This window comes from Camelus ferus, chromosome 21 (genome assembly GCF_009834535.1).
Source record: "Camelus ferus isolate YT-003-E chromosome 21, BCGSAC_Cfer_1.0, whole genome shotgun sequence".
In the NCBI taxonomy this organism is placed as follows: Eukaryota; Metazoa; Chordata; class Mammalia; order Artiodactyla; family Camelidae; genus Camelus; species Camelus ferus.
In genome coordinates, this window is record NC_045716.1 from 8021384 (window position 1) to 8038626 (window position 17243).

Here is a 17243-nt window from a genome sequence, read left to right on the forward strand (position 1 = left end):
GCGCTGACGGTTATGCTCAGTCTAGAAAACATTGGTCTAAAGCTACAGTGGTATTACATGATGTCCCGTTAGAGCACGAGGGTGCCAGGGCAGTGCCTCAAGGCAAGAATGAAGTAGAAATCTGGGCCTTTAATTATTCCCATTCCCATGGCCTTCATACCCTCCAACCGAGGCAGCTCAACTTCTGTTTTATATTTTGTATCATCATTTAAGGTTTTGTTCTTTATTTTTAAAAAAGAGTATTTTTAAAATCTATAGTTACTATAAAAAGCCCACCTCCCCCAAAAAAAGGGCTTTAAAACCACTGTACTCATCCAAGTATGTTTTAGAAGAAACCCTATAACCATAAAGCCTAGAAGTCAGAATCTCTCCAGACACCTGGGGCCGGAGTTTTTCCACAGCTCTGCTTCCCAAGGTTATGCTGGACGCTGAAGAGTTGATTTGGTAACATGTGAAGATTCTCCTTGTCTGGTACAGAATGCTTCGGGGTCCCCAAATCATTTCTGTGACTCGATATATAGAAAGTACTGGTAGAAAAAAGCACAAGGCTGGAAGGAGATGGTTCGTAAGAGGGCAGAGAAACTCCAGGGGGACGGCGCTCTGCTTCCAACGTCCTGAGAGCACTTGGAGAAGACTGTCCAACTCTGCTTTAGTCTTCTCCTCAAACCGCATTTTTACAAAATTGGCAGTATTTTTCGGTTTGGAACTTCCTTAAAATTAAAATGAAAAGTTCCAGATCTAGTCATTTGTGGTAAAGCCAGGCAGAATTTTTTTTTTTCAATTAAGAAAAAAGTCCTAGTTCATCGTTTGGGATTTTGTACAGAATCATGAAGAAATGGAAAGAAAAATATTTATTCCATTTGACTTTTTGAGCAGGATCTGTGTTTGTTTAAAAATTAGGGCCGAGGTTCAAAGTAAGCGGATACGTCCTTGACTGGAATTGGGCATGACTACCCAATGGCCAACTGAAGGGCCAAATCCAAGGGTGGCTGCAGAAAAGATGGCTGGCTCCCATCCCTGCCTGCTGCTTTTAGGAAACGATTGTTTAATTATTTCCTTCTGCTAAGGTCTGACCTCCTCCCTCCTGCGAAGCTCTGAGTCCTCATCAGGCACACAGACTGGTTCTTTCCGGGCAGGCCATTCTGGGAATTCAAATGACAGGACCTCCTGCAGTCAGAGCCCTAGATGCTACACAGTCACATTCTAACAGGAGCAATCATTATGATTAGGGTGTGGAGGGGTTAAAGAGCCGAAGGACTAAAGCCTTCCATGGTCATTTGAGTCTCTGTGGCATCTTTTTTTTTTTTCCCCTCAAGAAGCTCCAGTTCACTGAAATGCCTCCCTTTCTTTCTCATGGATAGAGAGACTCATCCATCTATTTCATTTACTCCACATCCATTTACTTAGCATCTACTATGTTTCAGGCATTGTGCTTATACAGCAGCTAGGAGACCTTTCCCTCAGTTCATTATTAAAATAAATGAAATTTAAAAGGCCCAAGTTATCTAAAGCCACTAAATACAGCAGGATGAACAGAACACATCTGGGATGTATTCTGTTAAATCTCATTACCCCAAATACGAAAAACAGAACTTCATTTTAACTCCAAACCAGGTGGCACCAAAATCAAAATGGTCTGGTGACTTTCATTTTGGCTGGTGCCAGACCAAAACTCCTAAGCTAGACCCGAAAGAGGGAGGGGTTCCCCAGAAAGGCCCGACTTAATCTCAAGCCTGAGATTAAGCAGCTTAATCTCAGCCTGAGACAGTACTGAGGGAGATACTCCATTATGGACAGATGAAGAGGTGGTCCAGTGCACATTGGTTTAAAAAAAAAACAAAACTTTCTGATAACAAGGAAGAAAAACTTTCTTAAACTAGTTGAGGCATAAAAAAGAGCATTGGCTGGAAGGACACGGAGAGTGTCTCATGGAACCCCAGGGCCAGAAATTCATCTGAGTCTCACAAAAGACTTGAACCAGAAAATGGAAAGTCAATAATTGAGTTAGTCTCTGTATCTTCCTAGAAGCTCCACATGGTCACTCATTTCTGCTTATCTCTGTAAATTTGCTCCTAAAATTCTGCACCCAATTCCAGTATGTGTGTGTTCAGGGGATGGATTCCCCACACCAAGCAATTCTCTGCAACACCAGCTGCGAGTCTTACTGTCCAATTCAATTCTGACACTGTTTATCCAGAGATACCATCAGATTCCACAGGTTGAGGGCTCAGTCCCATTACCCTTCACTTCATATGCCAGTCCCAAGTCCAGGTGGTCACCTGTGCATCTGTCCAACCGGCTAGACATTGGAGGTCCCTTCAACTCCTTCCTAGGGTTTGATTAACTTGCTAGAGTAGCTCACAGAATTCTGGAAACCCATTTACTCACTGGATTACTGGTTTATTACAAAGGATATTAAAGGATATGAATGATGAGCCAGATGAGGTCCCAAACAAAGGAGCTCCCACCCCTGTGGAGTCTGGAGCCTGGCACGGTGGCACATGGAAGTATCGACTGAAATAAATCCGCAGCCTAAAAGTTGAGAATTATGTTTTTATTTGGCAGGAGGACTTGAGCTGGGATGACAGTCTCTCAGATCACTCTGAGGGACTGCTCCAAAGAGGTAGGGGAGGAGCTATGATATATAGGCACTTTATAACAAAGACCAGGTAGTTGGAACAATAAAAGATTACTCGTTATCTAAAGAAAACCAGGCATCTCAAGGATTTAGTGCTTTTCTATGCATGGGAGGAAGCAAACATTTGGGCTTATTGAATTCATTCCTTTGACAAGCACCTAGCTCTCTAGGGCCAGTATCCTGTCCTTTCTCATACTGAGTCCCCTCAGGGTGCACTAGTGTGAGTGGCTGCAGAGGCCGGGCTGCAGGCTGGTCTTCACTGGGGGGTGGCAGCAGCCACTGATGACCTGATGGTTTCAGCATTCTTTGTTTACTGATATAGTTTGCAGTATTTTTCATTCACAGAAGCATTCCAGTTCCCCAATCTGGGAGCTCTCCAAACCCAGTTTTTTTGGGGTTTTTTATGGAGGCTTCATTACATATGCACAATTGATGGACAGACCAGATGTCAGGGGTGGGACTGAAAGTTCCCGCCCTATAATCACAGGGTTGGGTCCCTTGGCAACTGGCTTCCTCCTTTGCCTCATTAACATAATAAAAGACATCTTTATCACTCTCTTCACTTAGAAAATTCCTAGGGTTGTAGGAGGACTGTGCTAAGAAGGGGAGGAAGACCAAATATGTCTTTATTATAAATCACCCTCTCCCCTTCCCTTCAGTCCCTCTTGCCTCCAGCTCAGACCTTTTCTATTTATGTGTTAATATGGTAGAGAATGGTCACACCAACCACAGCTATTCATGGTCCCAAACCAGCTAACCAGACAGCCAGAGTCTCTAGTTCCAGTTCCAGATCCTCGAAGAATATTAATATTAATCAGCCCCGCTAGAGGGATATAATCACATAATAAATGCAAACATGAAATTTCGGTCAATTTTTGGAAGGTGGCGAGAAGTTCAAAGGCGGCCATGTTGGCCATGTAGACATACCATAAGGAGCTGAGAACACCGTTTTCTATTCCCCTCACTAAGCCCTTTCTTTTTCTATTTCCCTCCCACAGTCTCTCACCTTCCCCCTACCCCTACCACCATCTAATTCTATATGAACAGGACCCCACGTGGGTACTGGAGCCATGGGTGGTAGGTTTCCTAGGAAACCAGCCAGCTTTTCTAGGTAACGTCATCCCGCAGTGGTGTTCCCCTCAGCTGCTCAGTGCCAGGGGCCAGGACTCATGAGGGACATACGCTGAACAACTTTGAGGGACCGCGTGTGACTGCAGTGCCCTTTCTGGCTCAGGAATATGCAAGAACCAGTGGGGGGAAAAAATAGCCCACAAGAGGCTGTTTCAAAACTGAGATCCTTTTTTTCAGAAGAACAAGTTTCCCCAGAAGGCATGTTTCATATCCACAAGGACAAACGTCTGTTAGGTTTTTGATCTGTCTTAGCAGTTGACTGACTGACTTGCTGGTACGGTTGAGCGGGGACGTTTTTTGGATACTCACGGTGTCCTCCTTGGCAAACAAGTTGGAAGTCTTGGATGTTTAGACAGAGCTGATAATCTGTAGCTCTTTTCCTCAGGGCTCAAAGAAGGTGAGCCCTGGGCAGCCAGGCACACGCCAGGAGCACAGTTCTCTGTCCTCTGTCCCATAAACTCCAGACAGAAGCAGTGCTGGCCCACTCAAGCCAGTAAGTGCCCTTCCCCTGCCCAAACTGGGAAGTGTCAGCCCTGAAAAACCACAGCCCCGTGAGAGCAAGATTCAGGCGACCCGCATTCTAGTGTCCATTCCCCCACTGACCAACCATGTGTCCTCAGGAAAGAGATTTTATCTCACTGTGTCTCATTTTCTCCATCTGTAAAATGAGATAATAATAAGTGTCCTCTCCCCGACCAACGAGGCCAATGTCAGGAGGAAAGAAGAGGGCTGATGTCAAGTGCTCATTTCTCAGACTTGTTTTTTTTTTTTCCTATTGGATTCTTCTCATTCAGTCATTGATGGGCCTACACAGATCCTGGTTCGAGATGTCTCCGACACAGTGGCCTTTGTGGAGTGGACGCCACCTCGAGCCAAAGTTGATTTCATTCTCCTGAAGTACGGCTTGGTGGGCGGGGAAGGTGGGAAGACCGCCTTCCGGCTGCAGCCTCCTCTGAGCCAGTACTCGGTGCAGGCCCTGCGGCCCGGCTCCCTGTACCAGGTGTGGGTCAGCGCCGTCCGCGGAGCCAACGAGAGCGAGTCCAGCACCACCCAGTTCACAACAGGTGAGGCTGCGGTGGGGAAGGGAGCCTGAGGAGGGGGAGGGGGAGGGTGCCGGGCCAGCTGTGGTATCCCCCACGGCAAGAGGGTATACCAGGGAGACAGGTGACGTGTGCTTGGGCATCCCTGTGCCACAGACACTGCAGGAGGGAAGCAAGAGGCTTGGGGACCTCCCGGTGAGGTCACATCCGGGCGCAGAGGAGCGAGTGCGGTGCACAGTGGATACGAGAGCTTGGGTCCTGTCTTCCCTCTGCTCCCAGCCAGACCCGGGAGCTATGTCTCTTCCCCATGAGTGTGAGGCTTCTCCTTTATCAAATGAAATGTTTGTCTTGAAGTCACTTAAACATCCACGTGGCTAGCCCGAATGGCAATTTTGAGACAGTTCAGCGCCCCTTCCTGGAGACACCTTATTGGTATTTGCTGGAAATCACTGTAATGATTCCATAAATGCACAGTGACAACACTGGCATGGTGGCGCCCCTTGGAGTTGTGCAAAACCCAGAAGCAGGCCTTCCGCTTGAGAGTCTGTGACTCATCCTGCCCTTTGTAAGCACCGGCAAGAAGCTAATGTGGGGTCTGGCTCCCACAGATTGCAGGCTGAACAAAGCCCATGTCACTGCCACCTGCCCTGCTGGGATGGCCACCCACCCACCTTCCCAAGGCTGTCAGGATTCTTAAAGAGCTTCACTGATAGTTTAGAAAGGCCAGACCTCACCGTGACCTGCTCCCTGACCCTCTCAGAGCCTATCAGGCCAGCCAGCTAGCAGACACGGAGGACAGGCACCATCCAAAGACAGGCACCCCCACGCTCTCATTGGGTCAAAGGGGGTTGAGATCAGATCGTGAGTCTCTGTCTAAGCCAGATTCCCAGTCTCAGCCTCTCTGCACTGGGGAGGTCATAAATCAAGGAATGTCACTGCCAACAAGTTGTCACAGGGAAGAAAGGAAACTGCAGGCATCTGCAAGACCTAAGAACTGGCATCTTCTGATGGGATAAAGGAGAATCACTCATTCAAGCATCCTACATTGAGCTGTGGCCTAAGCGCCGGTTAAGAGATGGGGTAAGCCAGCCAAGGGGCTGCAGGGAGGTCTGGTAAATAGCACAATTATCCTCCACCTGTGTTTAAAATCAGCTGATAAATAAGGCAAAAAGTAAGACAGATGCAGGCCAACACAGCTCCTAGCCTGGAGCACGTAGCTTTTTGAGTCAGATGCCAACTGATGGCCCTGTGGACCTGGGCAAGACCTCCACATGGGAGAAGTTGTGGGGCTCCTCGGGTTAGGACTTACAGCATAGCACGGAGGAACAGGCAGAGGCTGTCCCTAGGGGCAGAGGGCTCCTGTGAGAGAGGGGAGCAGAGGGGCCGTGCCCAGATCCTGCTACAAAACTCACCACTGAATTAAGTCCATTTTCCCCAGCATAAGAAAGAGAGAGGCCGGGAATCTCAGAATGGGTTTCCCTCCACACAGAAGGAAACATCAGGAGGGGGAGAAGTCCCTGTTAGAAGGAAGTGCGGACACTGACGAAACAGAGGAGGCAGTTTGATTCTGAAGGAGACCCTCTCAGGTTTTCCCTCCAGCCCTGTGCTTGACTCCTCCCCACTCAGGGGGTCACTTGACTTCACCCCACTCAGAGGGGTCGCTGGTCACACTTTCTGTACTGAACACGTCTTGGGATCCTCAGTGACTGAGCATGCACCTTTAAAAGAAAGGAGCTGCATTCTGCCCACTTCTCTTCCCCTCTTCCCTCACTGAACCAAAACTGCTCTCAGGGCTGACCCTTCCTGGTGAATTCAAGGTCAGCCCTTCCTCCACCAGCCCTTCCTCCGCCAGCCCTTCCTCCCCCAGCCCTCGCACTGCCAGACCATGAGCTCTCCTGAGGGCCTCGAGTCCTGCATATTTCTTTTTTTAATTTCTAGAGAGTTTTTGTTTAAAAAGTGGTTTCTTTGTGCTTTGCTCAGATAAGGAGTTTGAAGAGGCAGGAAAGGAGGAGAGGGCTCTCTTGAGCGACAGGATGAAAAGCGAATTCTTGATGTGTAGGTCGACGAGAATTGAAGCAGGATTGGCTGGTGGCCCAGGAAAATTCCAATCAAGACAATTACACTCTGCCTCCCAGAAGCTCCCCCTGAGTTTCTGCGCATCGCGTGACTCTCTGTTTCCGGTTGCCTGGCAGGCGGATTGGCAGCTGTTAGGTGGCTGCCTCCCGGGGCAGCCGCAGCCTGTGCCTCCAACCTGTCCCCCTCTGCTCTGAGGGGGTGAGGGGGCTGGGGAGCTTTGGACAGCTTTGCAGATCAGTTCTCAAGGCCCTGGGGTTGGCTGGTGCTGGTTGAGTGATGAGAGGGTGTCCGGCCCCCCGCAGTCGGGCCGTCAGTCATTTCAGAACTCCGCTTAAATTCAAATTAGCCAAAGTGCTTTTCCAGGTGATGGCTTCAACTCTAGGAGCGCGCTAATCGCACAGGCAATTAAAACAGAGATTTGCTTCCCGCGTGGTGAGGGGGATATTTGCCTGGGTCTTAGAGCCGCTCGGAAAAAGGAGAGTACTGATGGAAGCCCACCAGGGCCAGTGGTTAGAGAGAAGCCAGCCCAGGGCAACCCATAGCCAGCCCCCCCAGCCTCCCCGCCCTCCAGAGCTCTGGTTGCGGTTGCCCTCGTCGGGGAGTTACTGAGGCTCCTCCGGTAGATTCTTCTGCAAACCATTGAAGAGAAGCCTGGAACAGATTCTCCCTTGTGGCCCTCAGAAGGGAGCCAACACCTTAATCTTAACTCCGAGTTCGAGAGATAGCACGTGTCTGTCGTTTAAGCCTCCCAGCCTGTGGCACTTGGCCACAGGAAACTCACACAAAGGCTCAAGTCACAACAGAGCTCCAGCCAGCTCAGCAGGGACTGGACTCTAGGATTCCCCGAGAAAAGCTTTCCCAGGTTCAACCTGGATGGCCCTTGTCACCCAGCCAAGACCAGCTGTCCTCAGTCCCAGCTGCCCTCTCCCCTGCACTGCTGCACCCCCCAGCTGGAACAGTCAACAAGACTCTTCCAAAGGCTTTGAGGGAGCAGATGAGACAGAGAACTGACAGTGTTCACTCAGTCACTTCGCATGTGCTTCACGAACACCGAGTAGGTGCCAAGCACCGCCCTAGGCAGCGAGGCTGCAGAATAAGTAAGACAGACAGGATCCCGGTTCACGTGAGTTACAGCCGTACATCCAAAACATGGGGCGCCATTTCAGTCACCAGGGCTGTGCTGAGAAGTGGGATGGACACTACAGAGGGAGTCAGACAGGCCTCTCGGAGGAGGTGAAGTTTTAAGCAAGACGTAAGTGACCTCAGCCATGTGAGGGTGTGGGGAAGAGCGTCCAGGCTAAAACAGCACCAGTGCAAAAGCCCTGAGGTGGGAGTAAACTCGGTGCGATTTAAGAATAGAAAAGAGGCAGTGCGGCTGGAGCACAGGGAGTGGGGACGGAATGTTCCAGGGTGCCTCCTGAGAAGCAAGCACGGCCAGATCATGCAGAGCCCCGTGGGCCGCGGTTAGGAGTTTGTAATAGGAAGCAGCAGAAAGAATTCAGCGGGGAGACTGCTTGATCTAATTTCTGTTTGAGAGACGAGAGCCCACAGCCCCAGCCCCTCCACAGGGCTCCCCGCTGGACATCTGTCTTTGCCTTGCGCCTGGCTTGCTGGTGTGTTGCAGGGACACGCCCAGCTCCCACTTGCCAGGGTGCCTTTCAGCTGCCCCTCCCAGAGGTCAGGCTTTAAGACCCAGGGGGAGCAAACCATTTCACGCCACCCCAGTCTGAAGACCCACGCCCCCTTCCCAAGCCCTCATTCCCAGGATTGATCTCTTTTGGGATCATTGACATTGGAAGCGTCTAGTCCCTTCAGAGAAAACGCTGCCCCCTACCGACAGGGCGCAGATCCTGAGGCCAAAAAAGCAGAAAACAAAACCACAGGCTGACGTTTCCGGGGGCTGTGACTTTTAGGTGTGAGGAGTCCAAGACTCAACCTGAGCCCCAAACGAACTTCTTTTTGCTCCAGTTCCATTCAGGCCACACCCACAACTCCCGCCCAGTCCAGGCCTCGCCCAGCCTTTCCCCCTCGGTGAGATTTAGGGGCCTACAGTTCTGAGCATTTCTCCCTCGAGCCCCTCTACACAAGCTCCTCTCTCCAGCCGCCTGCTCGAGAAATCACACGCACAGCACGTGGAGAATGCACGGTTTCCAGCATGCTAAACCCACACTGAGGAAGGAGACATTTCTCAGAAAAATAAGCTGCAGAGGCATAAATCTGCTAAGAGATTCACCCAATTTACATCACTAAACAGAACACTTCTCACTCCGCAGCAGCTGCAGCAGATTGATTCACAGCATTCCCGCTTCCCAAAGAAACAGCGGTGGAGACTTGCCTGGCGTTTGCAAATTAAACCAGTCCACTCGAGGGTTTCCCAGACCAAATGGCTGGTCCACTCCAAAGTTAAATTCAAGTCTCAAAGTCAAGACCTATTTAGAACTTTTAAAGTAGAAGTTTGTCAAGATGGCACCTTCTTCCCCTACAAGTGGTTTATGGTGTTTCTGCCTAAGTAAGCCTGAGATGACCAGTCCTGGGAGAGAGAGCACCCCCCCAAACACACACACACACAACTGCAGGAGAGATCCCAATGCCAGGGGTCTTTTCAGTGCTGTGGAATCCTTGGAACCCCAGAGAGCAAGCACTGGGGGTGCCATATTGTTGGAACTCAAGAAGAGCTTTGGAGGCATCAGGAAGCCAGCCCAGGGCTTAGGCACCTAATTTTGTACCAGGCACCATGCCATGCACTTCGACATGCATTGCCTGATCTGTACAACTCCCTAAAATGGCAGTATCATTAGCCCATTTTACAGATGTGGCCATCAAGGCCCAGTGAGATGAAGATTTGCCTAGGGTTCTGTTACAATAAGAGTCAGTGGTGGGGAATCAAACAGACTGGATCCGAAGATGACTGATTTCTACTACATCATGTCCCCTCTCTTTATACAAACCTTTCAGCAGTGTCTATGCAAGTAAATCTGGGGGAGACATCTTACACTCCAGAATCTTGCAGTCAATCCTCTTCTTTTGCTTGGTGATCAAAACTGACACGACTCTGATCCATCTTGATCACTTGGATGCCATCTCCGATTTTCTCCATCCAGGGCTTCCCTTGCTTAGTCTCAAGCTTTTGCTGCTACCTGGTCGACTCTTCAGTTTCTAGAACTCCACTAGAACTCCTAAATGGAAACAAGGAAAGTGTAAAGCATGGGATATCTAGCTCCCAGGTAAAACTCTCCAACCTGCCCACAGAATCCGTCTTGGCCAACCGGGCAGACCAAAAGCTGACGGGCAGTACTGGGGTTCACTTAAACGTGAGGCAGAGGGTCAGGAGATGTGGGGTCTCATCCCGAAGCCTGTTACAGTTCAAGATGCAGGACAAATGCACATCCTGTGTGATGTTGGTGATGTCTGGCTTTTTTAGAGATTGACGCCCCCAAGAACCTGCGGGTTGGCTCCCGCACAGCAAGCAGCCTTGACCTGGAGTGGGACAACAGTGAAGCGGAGGTTCAGGAGTACAAGGTTGTGTACAGCACCCTGGCGGGTGAGCAGTACCATGAGCTGCTGGTCCCCAAGAGCATCGGTCCAACTACCAGGACCACACTCACAAGTGAGTAAGCCCTGGCTCCTGGGGGCACGGGGGCTCCTGAGTCCATCCCCTCACGACTCTCTCCCCAATCCTCCCACCCCACATCCAGCCATCGCAGGAATCCCACTGATTTAATCCCTTGGGTGCTTGCCACATATGTCTACTGTCCTCCACTGCACTGCCATCACCTGGTCCAAGCTGCCATCACATCTCACCTTCAGCACTGCCGTAACCTCCCCATGTTCTCTCCCGACCCCTCTAATCTCCTCTTCAGACCGTCAGTGATCCTTTCAAAGTACATTTCTGATTACTCCATCCCGTTGTGCGTCCATCTCAGGGACTTCGGTTGCTCTTGGGATAAACTCCAAACCCTTAGCTTGGCCCACGCGCCCTGCCTTGGTTTCCCTACCATCTTCTCCAGGTCTACGTTTTTTAGTTCCTCAAACACTTTCTCCCACCTGCCACAGGGCTTGGCCCGTGCGGTTCCCTCTGCCAGCCAGGCTCTCCCACCACCCTCTTCACCTCGCTGTGTCTGCTTCCCTTCTAGCTCTCCGCCCATGTGTCACTTCTCTGGGGCCCCGCCTGGTTCCCAGGCGAGGGCAAGTCACCTGCTTGGCAGCCTCATCCTGGTGGTTACCGCTCACCTCACAGCATCCTCAGGCTGCCACTGTGCACTTAACAGTGTGATTATTGGATGTTGGTCTCCATCTTAGACCTAGAGTGCTGTGAAAGGGGGGCATATTTGTTTTTGCTCATTGTGACACCCCAGCATCCAGCACAGCATCTAGCTCTTACTAGGTCCTGGATAAGTGATGAGTGAGTGAATGAGTGAAAGAGTGAGGAACTGCAAATGTTCACTGTGACTGGGGCATAGGCTTCAAGAGGCCACTAATAAGGTGAGTCCTGGTCATGCCTTATGTACCCTAGAAAGAGTGTAAGTGGGGCATTGTTGAGAGGTCTTGAATCAGCTGATGTAATGACTAGACTGGTGCAGCGACAGCGTGGAGAGTGGATAGGAGGAGGGCAAGGCCAGAAGCAGACGGTGGTCCAGAGAGTGTGCCGGAGTCAGAGGGAGAGATAACGGCAGTATGAACTAAGACGACACCCCGGGTCACTGGGATGCTTAGCTAGGGAGCATTCCCTGGCCCTGTGGGGATGTGGGGCCCAACCAGGACTCCTCCTGGGGCCCCAGACACACCCATCTGGGAAGGACTACCTGCTGGACTTCACTGAGAGCTAGACGCCTGGAGACGTGATTTTCAGATGGAGACTTGCAAAGCAGCCATGGACCAGAGGCCCCAGTGTGCTCGCATTCAGAAACTTTGTTTATCCTGTGTCTTGGCTTCTTGCAAAAGCATTTGTCATCTTAGTAGATGAGAGATACACCACAAAGAGTGCATACAGTAAACAAGGGCAGTATAATCAAAGCTGTTTCTATCCTGAACTGAAATCCCAGACTGCCTTGCCAAATGAGGCCAGTTAAAGCAAATATAATAAATGCTTCTTCCAGACAGACGCACTCCTGAAAACACAGCAAGGAGATGGAAAGATATGCTGACCAAGCAGGTTAATGGGGGTGAATTAAACACCGCAGGAACAGACCAGCTGGCATAGGGTCTTTACGGAGAGCTAGAGACATTCACAAAAATTAAGCTAAACAAAAAAAACCTGAAATGATACAGGAGGGAACCGGTTCTAGGCGCAGCCCATCCCTGCCTAGCGCCTCAGACTGATTTGGCAATTAGCAGTTTTACAAAGACGATGGCATACTGTTCAGATGGAGGAAATACCACAAAATCCTGAGAGATACAGGGAAGAACCCAGTCACATCTGAGTTATTAGTTCCCATCACCTGGGGGAAAAATAAAGAAGATTCTAGATTCATTGATCATCTCTGTTATTCCAGGCACCTTCATGTTAATATATTTTTAGCTTATTTAATCTTCACAGCAACAACTCGCAAGGGATGTTAGCAACCCCATTTTATGGATAAGGAAACTGAGGCTCAGGGAGTTTGGAAATTTGCCCAAGTTCACAAAGGTAGCAAGGGGGGCCATGACTCAAACGCAGTTCTGAATCCTCTTCAAAAGCCCACTCTGCCCCATTTCGTGGCTGTTCCTACTAAAGAAATAACATGGAAGGAGAGGTCAAACTTAAGCGCTGCAGACTTCCAAGGATGGAAAGAGCATTACTGAAGAGCAAGCTCAGATAGGTTGATTTTTTTTGATTTGAGTTGGGTTTATGAAATAAAACTATAAATATATATTACACATAATTATCCCAGGGAGCTCACTGCTGGGAAGATTTATAAAGGCAAATAGCCTTATGTGATTTAAAAAGGGATTATAGGCGTGTAAGGAGATCAGGTATCTTGGTACTCGCCGAGATGCAGATTACAAGGATGCTGGCATCTGGGGAAAGAGAAGGAAGGACCCAGAAGGAGGCAAAGCAAAGAGAGGGAGAAATTTGATCTTGGCTCTAAACAGTTGTGTTTCCTCCTTCGCTCCCCAACATGGGTACTAAAAAGGAGAGTTTTTCAGCCTACAAGACCTGTTTTTGTTTTTTGGCTTTTGTGTGTGTGTGTGTGTGTTTGTTTTGGTTTTGGTTTTGGTTTTGGGTTCCAAACAAATTGTTTGCTTGCATATGTAAAACAAGACCCTGGTCACGGTGGGAGGGCTCTCCAGCCTCACCTGAAGCGATTCCTCCCTGGCCAGAAAGAGCATGGAAGACTCGAAACTTCAACTCTGCCCGTCGCCACCATCCCCATCCCCTGGTCAGAAATAACTGGGACCTGTAGGAGGTCCTCTTCTCTCTTGCCCCAGTATTACCTGAATGCTTGGTTCTGTGGAACATGTTAAGAGCTGGGACTCTGAACTCTGTATCTAGGCTCAGCTACTTCCAGTGTGGTTTTGGGTCATTGACTCAACCTTTCTAAGCCTCTGTATCATCATCTGTAAAAGGGGAACAATCCCACTTACCTCGTAGTGCTGTGATGGGGCTTTAATGAGATCTCGTACTTGAGGAGTTTAAGGCAGTGCTTCTAACATAGCAAACTACTCAATGCTTGGAGATGATGCTGACGAATAAGGAGGGGAGGAGGAGGTCTGAGAGCTAGCAGATGGGTTAGGACGACCTCCTCGAATAGGTGTGGCACAGAGCGGAGACCCTCCTTCTCAAAGAGGGGCGTGGGGACCACGGGTAAGGGCATCACCCCAGCTGTCAGAGCCCTTCCCCTCTCCCCTACCCCCAGACCTACAGAATCATAGCCGGCATTTTAGAAGCCTCTCTGGAGATTTGTGTGCATGTTAATGGGCGAGAAGCCCTCACTCAGAGCATGGCCTCTGAAGTCGCCCACTCAGGCTGGAGACCAACTTCATCCATGTGCATCCTCAGGCAAATGTCTTCAATTTCTATGCTTCCGTTTCGTGGTCTGAAGGACATCATGTCTACCTCCTAGGCTGTTGTGAGGATTAAATGAAATCATGTATCTCTCTATCTATAAACACTGAGGGTAGGGACTGGTGCAGAGCAAACATTCAGTAGCCATTTGACCTTCTATTGTTTTTAATTCCCTCAAAGTTCAGCCTGGATCCCAGGCAACCTGGCCTCCCCCTGGTACAAATTCAAACCCCCTTTATTCTCACAGCCAACTTCAAGTCCTAAAAGCCTATGGCATCTGTACCTGACACCCCCCGCAGAAGCCCTTGTCTCCGCAGCCACCACTTACCCCTACACTGCAGAAGGCAAGCCCTTCCTGACTCCAGGTCTCTAAGTTACACAGAGGGCACCCCCCACCCCCAGGCTCCCCCTTCACATAGCTCACCCTTTGTAACACAGAGACCGGGCTGTAACACAGAGACCGGGCTGGAACACAGAATACCAAACATTTCTTTTCCATTATTCTCCCTAGGCAAAGCCCAGCAAATTCCCTCCAGAGTACGAATCTGTTTCTGAACAACAGACTCAGTGTCTACAATGATATTTTTTTTTCCTCTGCTCTGGTGGCTTCTGTGTCCTTAATGATAAGTCTTTTTTTGGGTTCAGCCTCTCAGCCTGCATGAAGTCTGCTTGGCCAGTGTACCACACCTGGATTCCCAAAGGGGCCCCGCCCGGAGTGTTACATACTTTCCAGGCTCACCAAGGTCCCCCTGGGTTAGAACTGGCAGCATGCACCAGGGACTGGCACCACCACTGTTTTCTGAGTAGCAATGAAAAGCCACAAACCATGCAGAAAATTCTTAGTGGAGGGAGAGAGAGAGGAAGGGAAGGGAGGCAATAAGAAAAGGAAGAAGATTTTCATTCTTTGACTGGAATTTGGTTAAGAAAAAAAAAAAGCAACCCTCCCTGGGACCGGTGCTCTGGCCTCTATGTCTGAGGTGACTGTACCCACCTGTCATCAGAAAGGCCTCTGTGGCTGCAGTGTTTTGCAAACAGGGAAATGGGCTCGTCTTCAGCCATCTGCAGTCTCTTGCCTGGCCCCTCTCAGGAACAGGAGCCCACACTTGAGGACCCCTGTGGTCAGGAGGCCAAAAGGAGCTGGCCCGCCTGGCCACGCGAGCACTGGGCTCTAAGCCAGCTCCGGGGCCGGGTCCTCATTCCCCTGGCCCCCTCCGTGGGGTGCCCACCTGCACACCTGCTGCTGCTGCCGCTTCCCAGATGGCCGCCTCTCTCCGCATCTCCACTACCTGGCTCTCCAGGCAGCAAGCCACTAACAGGAATAGTCATCAACAGGGCTGAGGAAGCCCAGGAGCTTGAAGGTTCCTACAGACCTCATGGTGCAGCGTTGGATGGCAAGAAAACAAAGACCTGCAGCCAGCCAGACACAACACACACACGCGCGCACACGCTCACCCAAGGCTGATGTCTGCAAACATGCCCCGCTCAGGCCCCGCGAGTTGCTGCTGCCTTTCAGGCCTCTGGTTGCTGGGAAACCGAGGTCTCTACCAAATCCCGCACTGTCTCCTCGGGGCTCAGAGGAAGGTCTAGTGGTCAGAGGTGGGCTCCTCGAGGAGCTTGCCCACAAGAGGATTTTCCATGAAGAAATCCAAGACCCCCCAGAGGTGTCCAGCTGGCAAAGCAGCGCTGGCCGAGGCCCCCGATGTTCACTTCACCCTGTCTGCACTCCCTGACGTGCCAGGGCACAAGCCCCAGACCCAGTGCCAGAACTTCCACGCCCTGCAGGCTCTTCTGAGGAGGAGTCCAGCCCTGGGCCTGGGCCCGGCCCAGACTCTGCTGCGCCTGCTTTGGGTGAAGTCACAGTGACCCCAAGTGGTCGCTTTGGTGAGGCACCCTCTGAACACAGCGCCACCTTCCAGGGGCTGCAGAGAACCCGAGCAGAAGAGAAGACAAGACAGAGGCTTCCACCTGCCGCCTCCACACAGAGCTGGCACATAAGGGCATCTGTCCTCTTATTTGCATTAAAAGGCTGGTACAAGGGAAACAGGTGGGAATTTTTCCATCCCTGCCATGGCTTCTTCGGCAGGGAATGTTTGTTCAAAGACCCACAGGTGGGACGTTCCTGTAGGACAAGGGGTGATAACACGTATTCCTCATAAGCCCACTGGCAGCAAGAAAGCTGCATTTGACCACATTCCTTGGTATTATGGTTTTCTTTTTAAATGTAAGTTTGTACGGCCAGTCCCTTCCTTAAAGTCAGCATGGAATCGGCTGCTTCCCTTGATGCTTGAACATCACCTGCACTCAAAAAGCAGGGAGATGTCTTCCACACCCCGACTCACTCAGGGAGCCCTGGAGAAGCATCTACCGTTACCCAGGAAGACAAGGATGGGGAGCCTGGGAGCTCAGACCTCATTATATTAAAAAATAGATTGTTGCCTATCTGGTGTGGTTTCAGGGGTTCCCAGAAGATCCTCTGTCTTCAAATATGTCCACATCTATGAGACCTCTGGTACCCAAATTCCTGGTGGAAATTCCCCTATGACGGGCCTTGCATTAGGTTCCTGGTTTTCATGAATTGTCTTACCAGAGCTTTGTATATGTGATTCCCTCAGCCTGCAATGCCCCTTCCCCAGCCAAATGTTCCGTGATCCTTCAAAACCCAGCTCAGATACTCTCATATAGAAGTCCTCCCAACACCCCAATACCACCATTGCTCCCACCATGCTGCTTCTATGCAGCATGTATTTTTTTCACTATATTATATACTGAATTAAAATATAAAAATCAAGTCTCTAGCCCCCAAAACCTAAGAGTCTAGTGAGGAACCTGACAAGTGAAGTAACAATGACAGCATGATAACGTCATGCTCTGAAGTCTAAGAGATTAACTGTGAACTCCTTGGGGACAGGGTCCTCGGTTTTCCCCTCCCTTTGAAGGCAGAAGTCCTTCAAATGCACTAGAGCTCACCAAATCCCTAATTCCAGTTTGGTAGACTGGAGCTTCACAGAAATTCTGGAGATGAGCCCAGAAATTTCGAGATGGAAATGGTCCGCTTTTCTGCATGTCCTCCTGAACCCAACCAAGCCTGCAGACTCCAGGTGTCGTGTGCATGTTTTTGCCGGCGGGCCACAGCAGTCTCAGTCTCTCGGGCCTCCTTCTCCCACTGCTTGCCCGCTGCAGCAGGCAGCAGGGAGAACAGGTCGTCTAAACGGGGGAGGTGAGTCATTCGGCCTTTATCGCGCGCCCACGGGCCTTGCCAGGCAGGTGAGGATTTGCGAGCTCCTCCTGCTCTCCAGCTCTAATTAATCCCTCCCTGTTCACCGTGCCCCATCCCGCCCACTGGAGAATTCCGTGTCTCTGTGCCTCAGCCTTT

General features: G+C 50.4%; 1 protein-coding gene across 1 annotated transcript in view; it reads left to right on the forward strand.

Annotated features, from left to right (window-relative positions):
* TNR (tenascin R) overlaps nucleotides 1-17243 on the forward strand; it is a 223141-nt gene that overhangs the window by 158824 nt on the left and 47074 nt on the right. Inside the window, 2 exon segments of the mRNA XM_032463683.1 lie at nucleotides 4564-4833; nucleotides 10307-10492. Of these exon segments, the coding sequence (XP_032319574.1) occupies nucleotides 4564-4833; nucleotides 10307-10492 (456 nt within the window).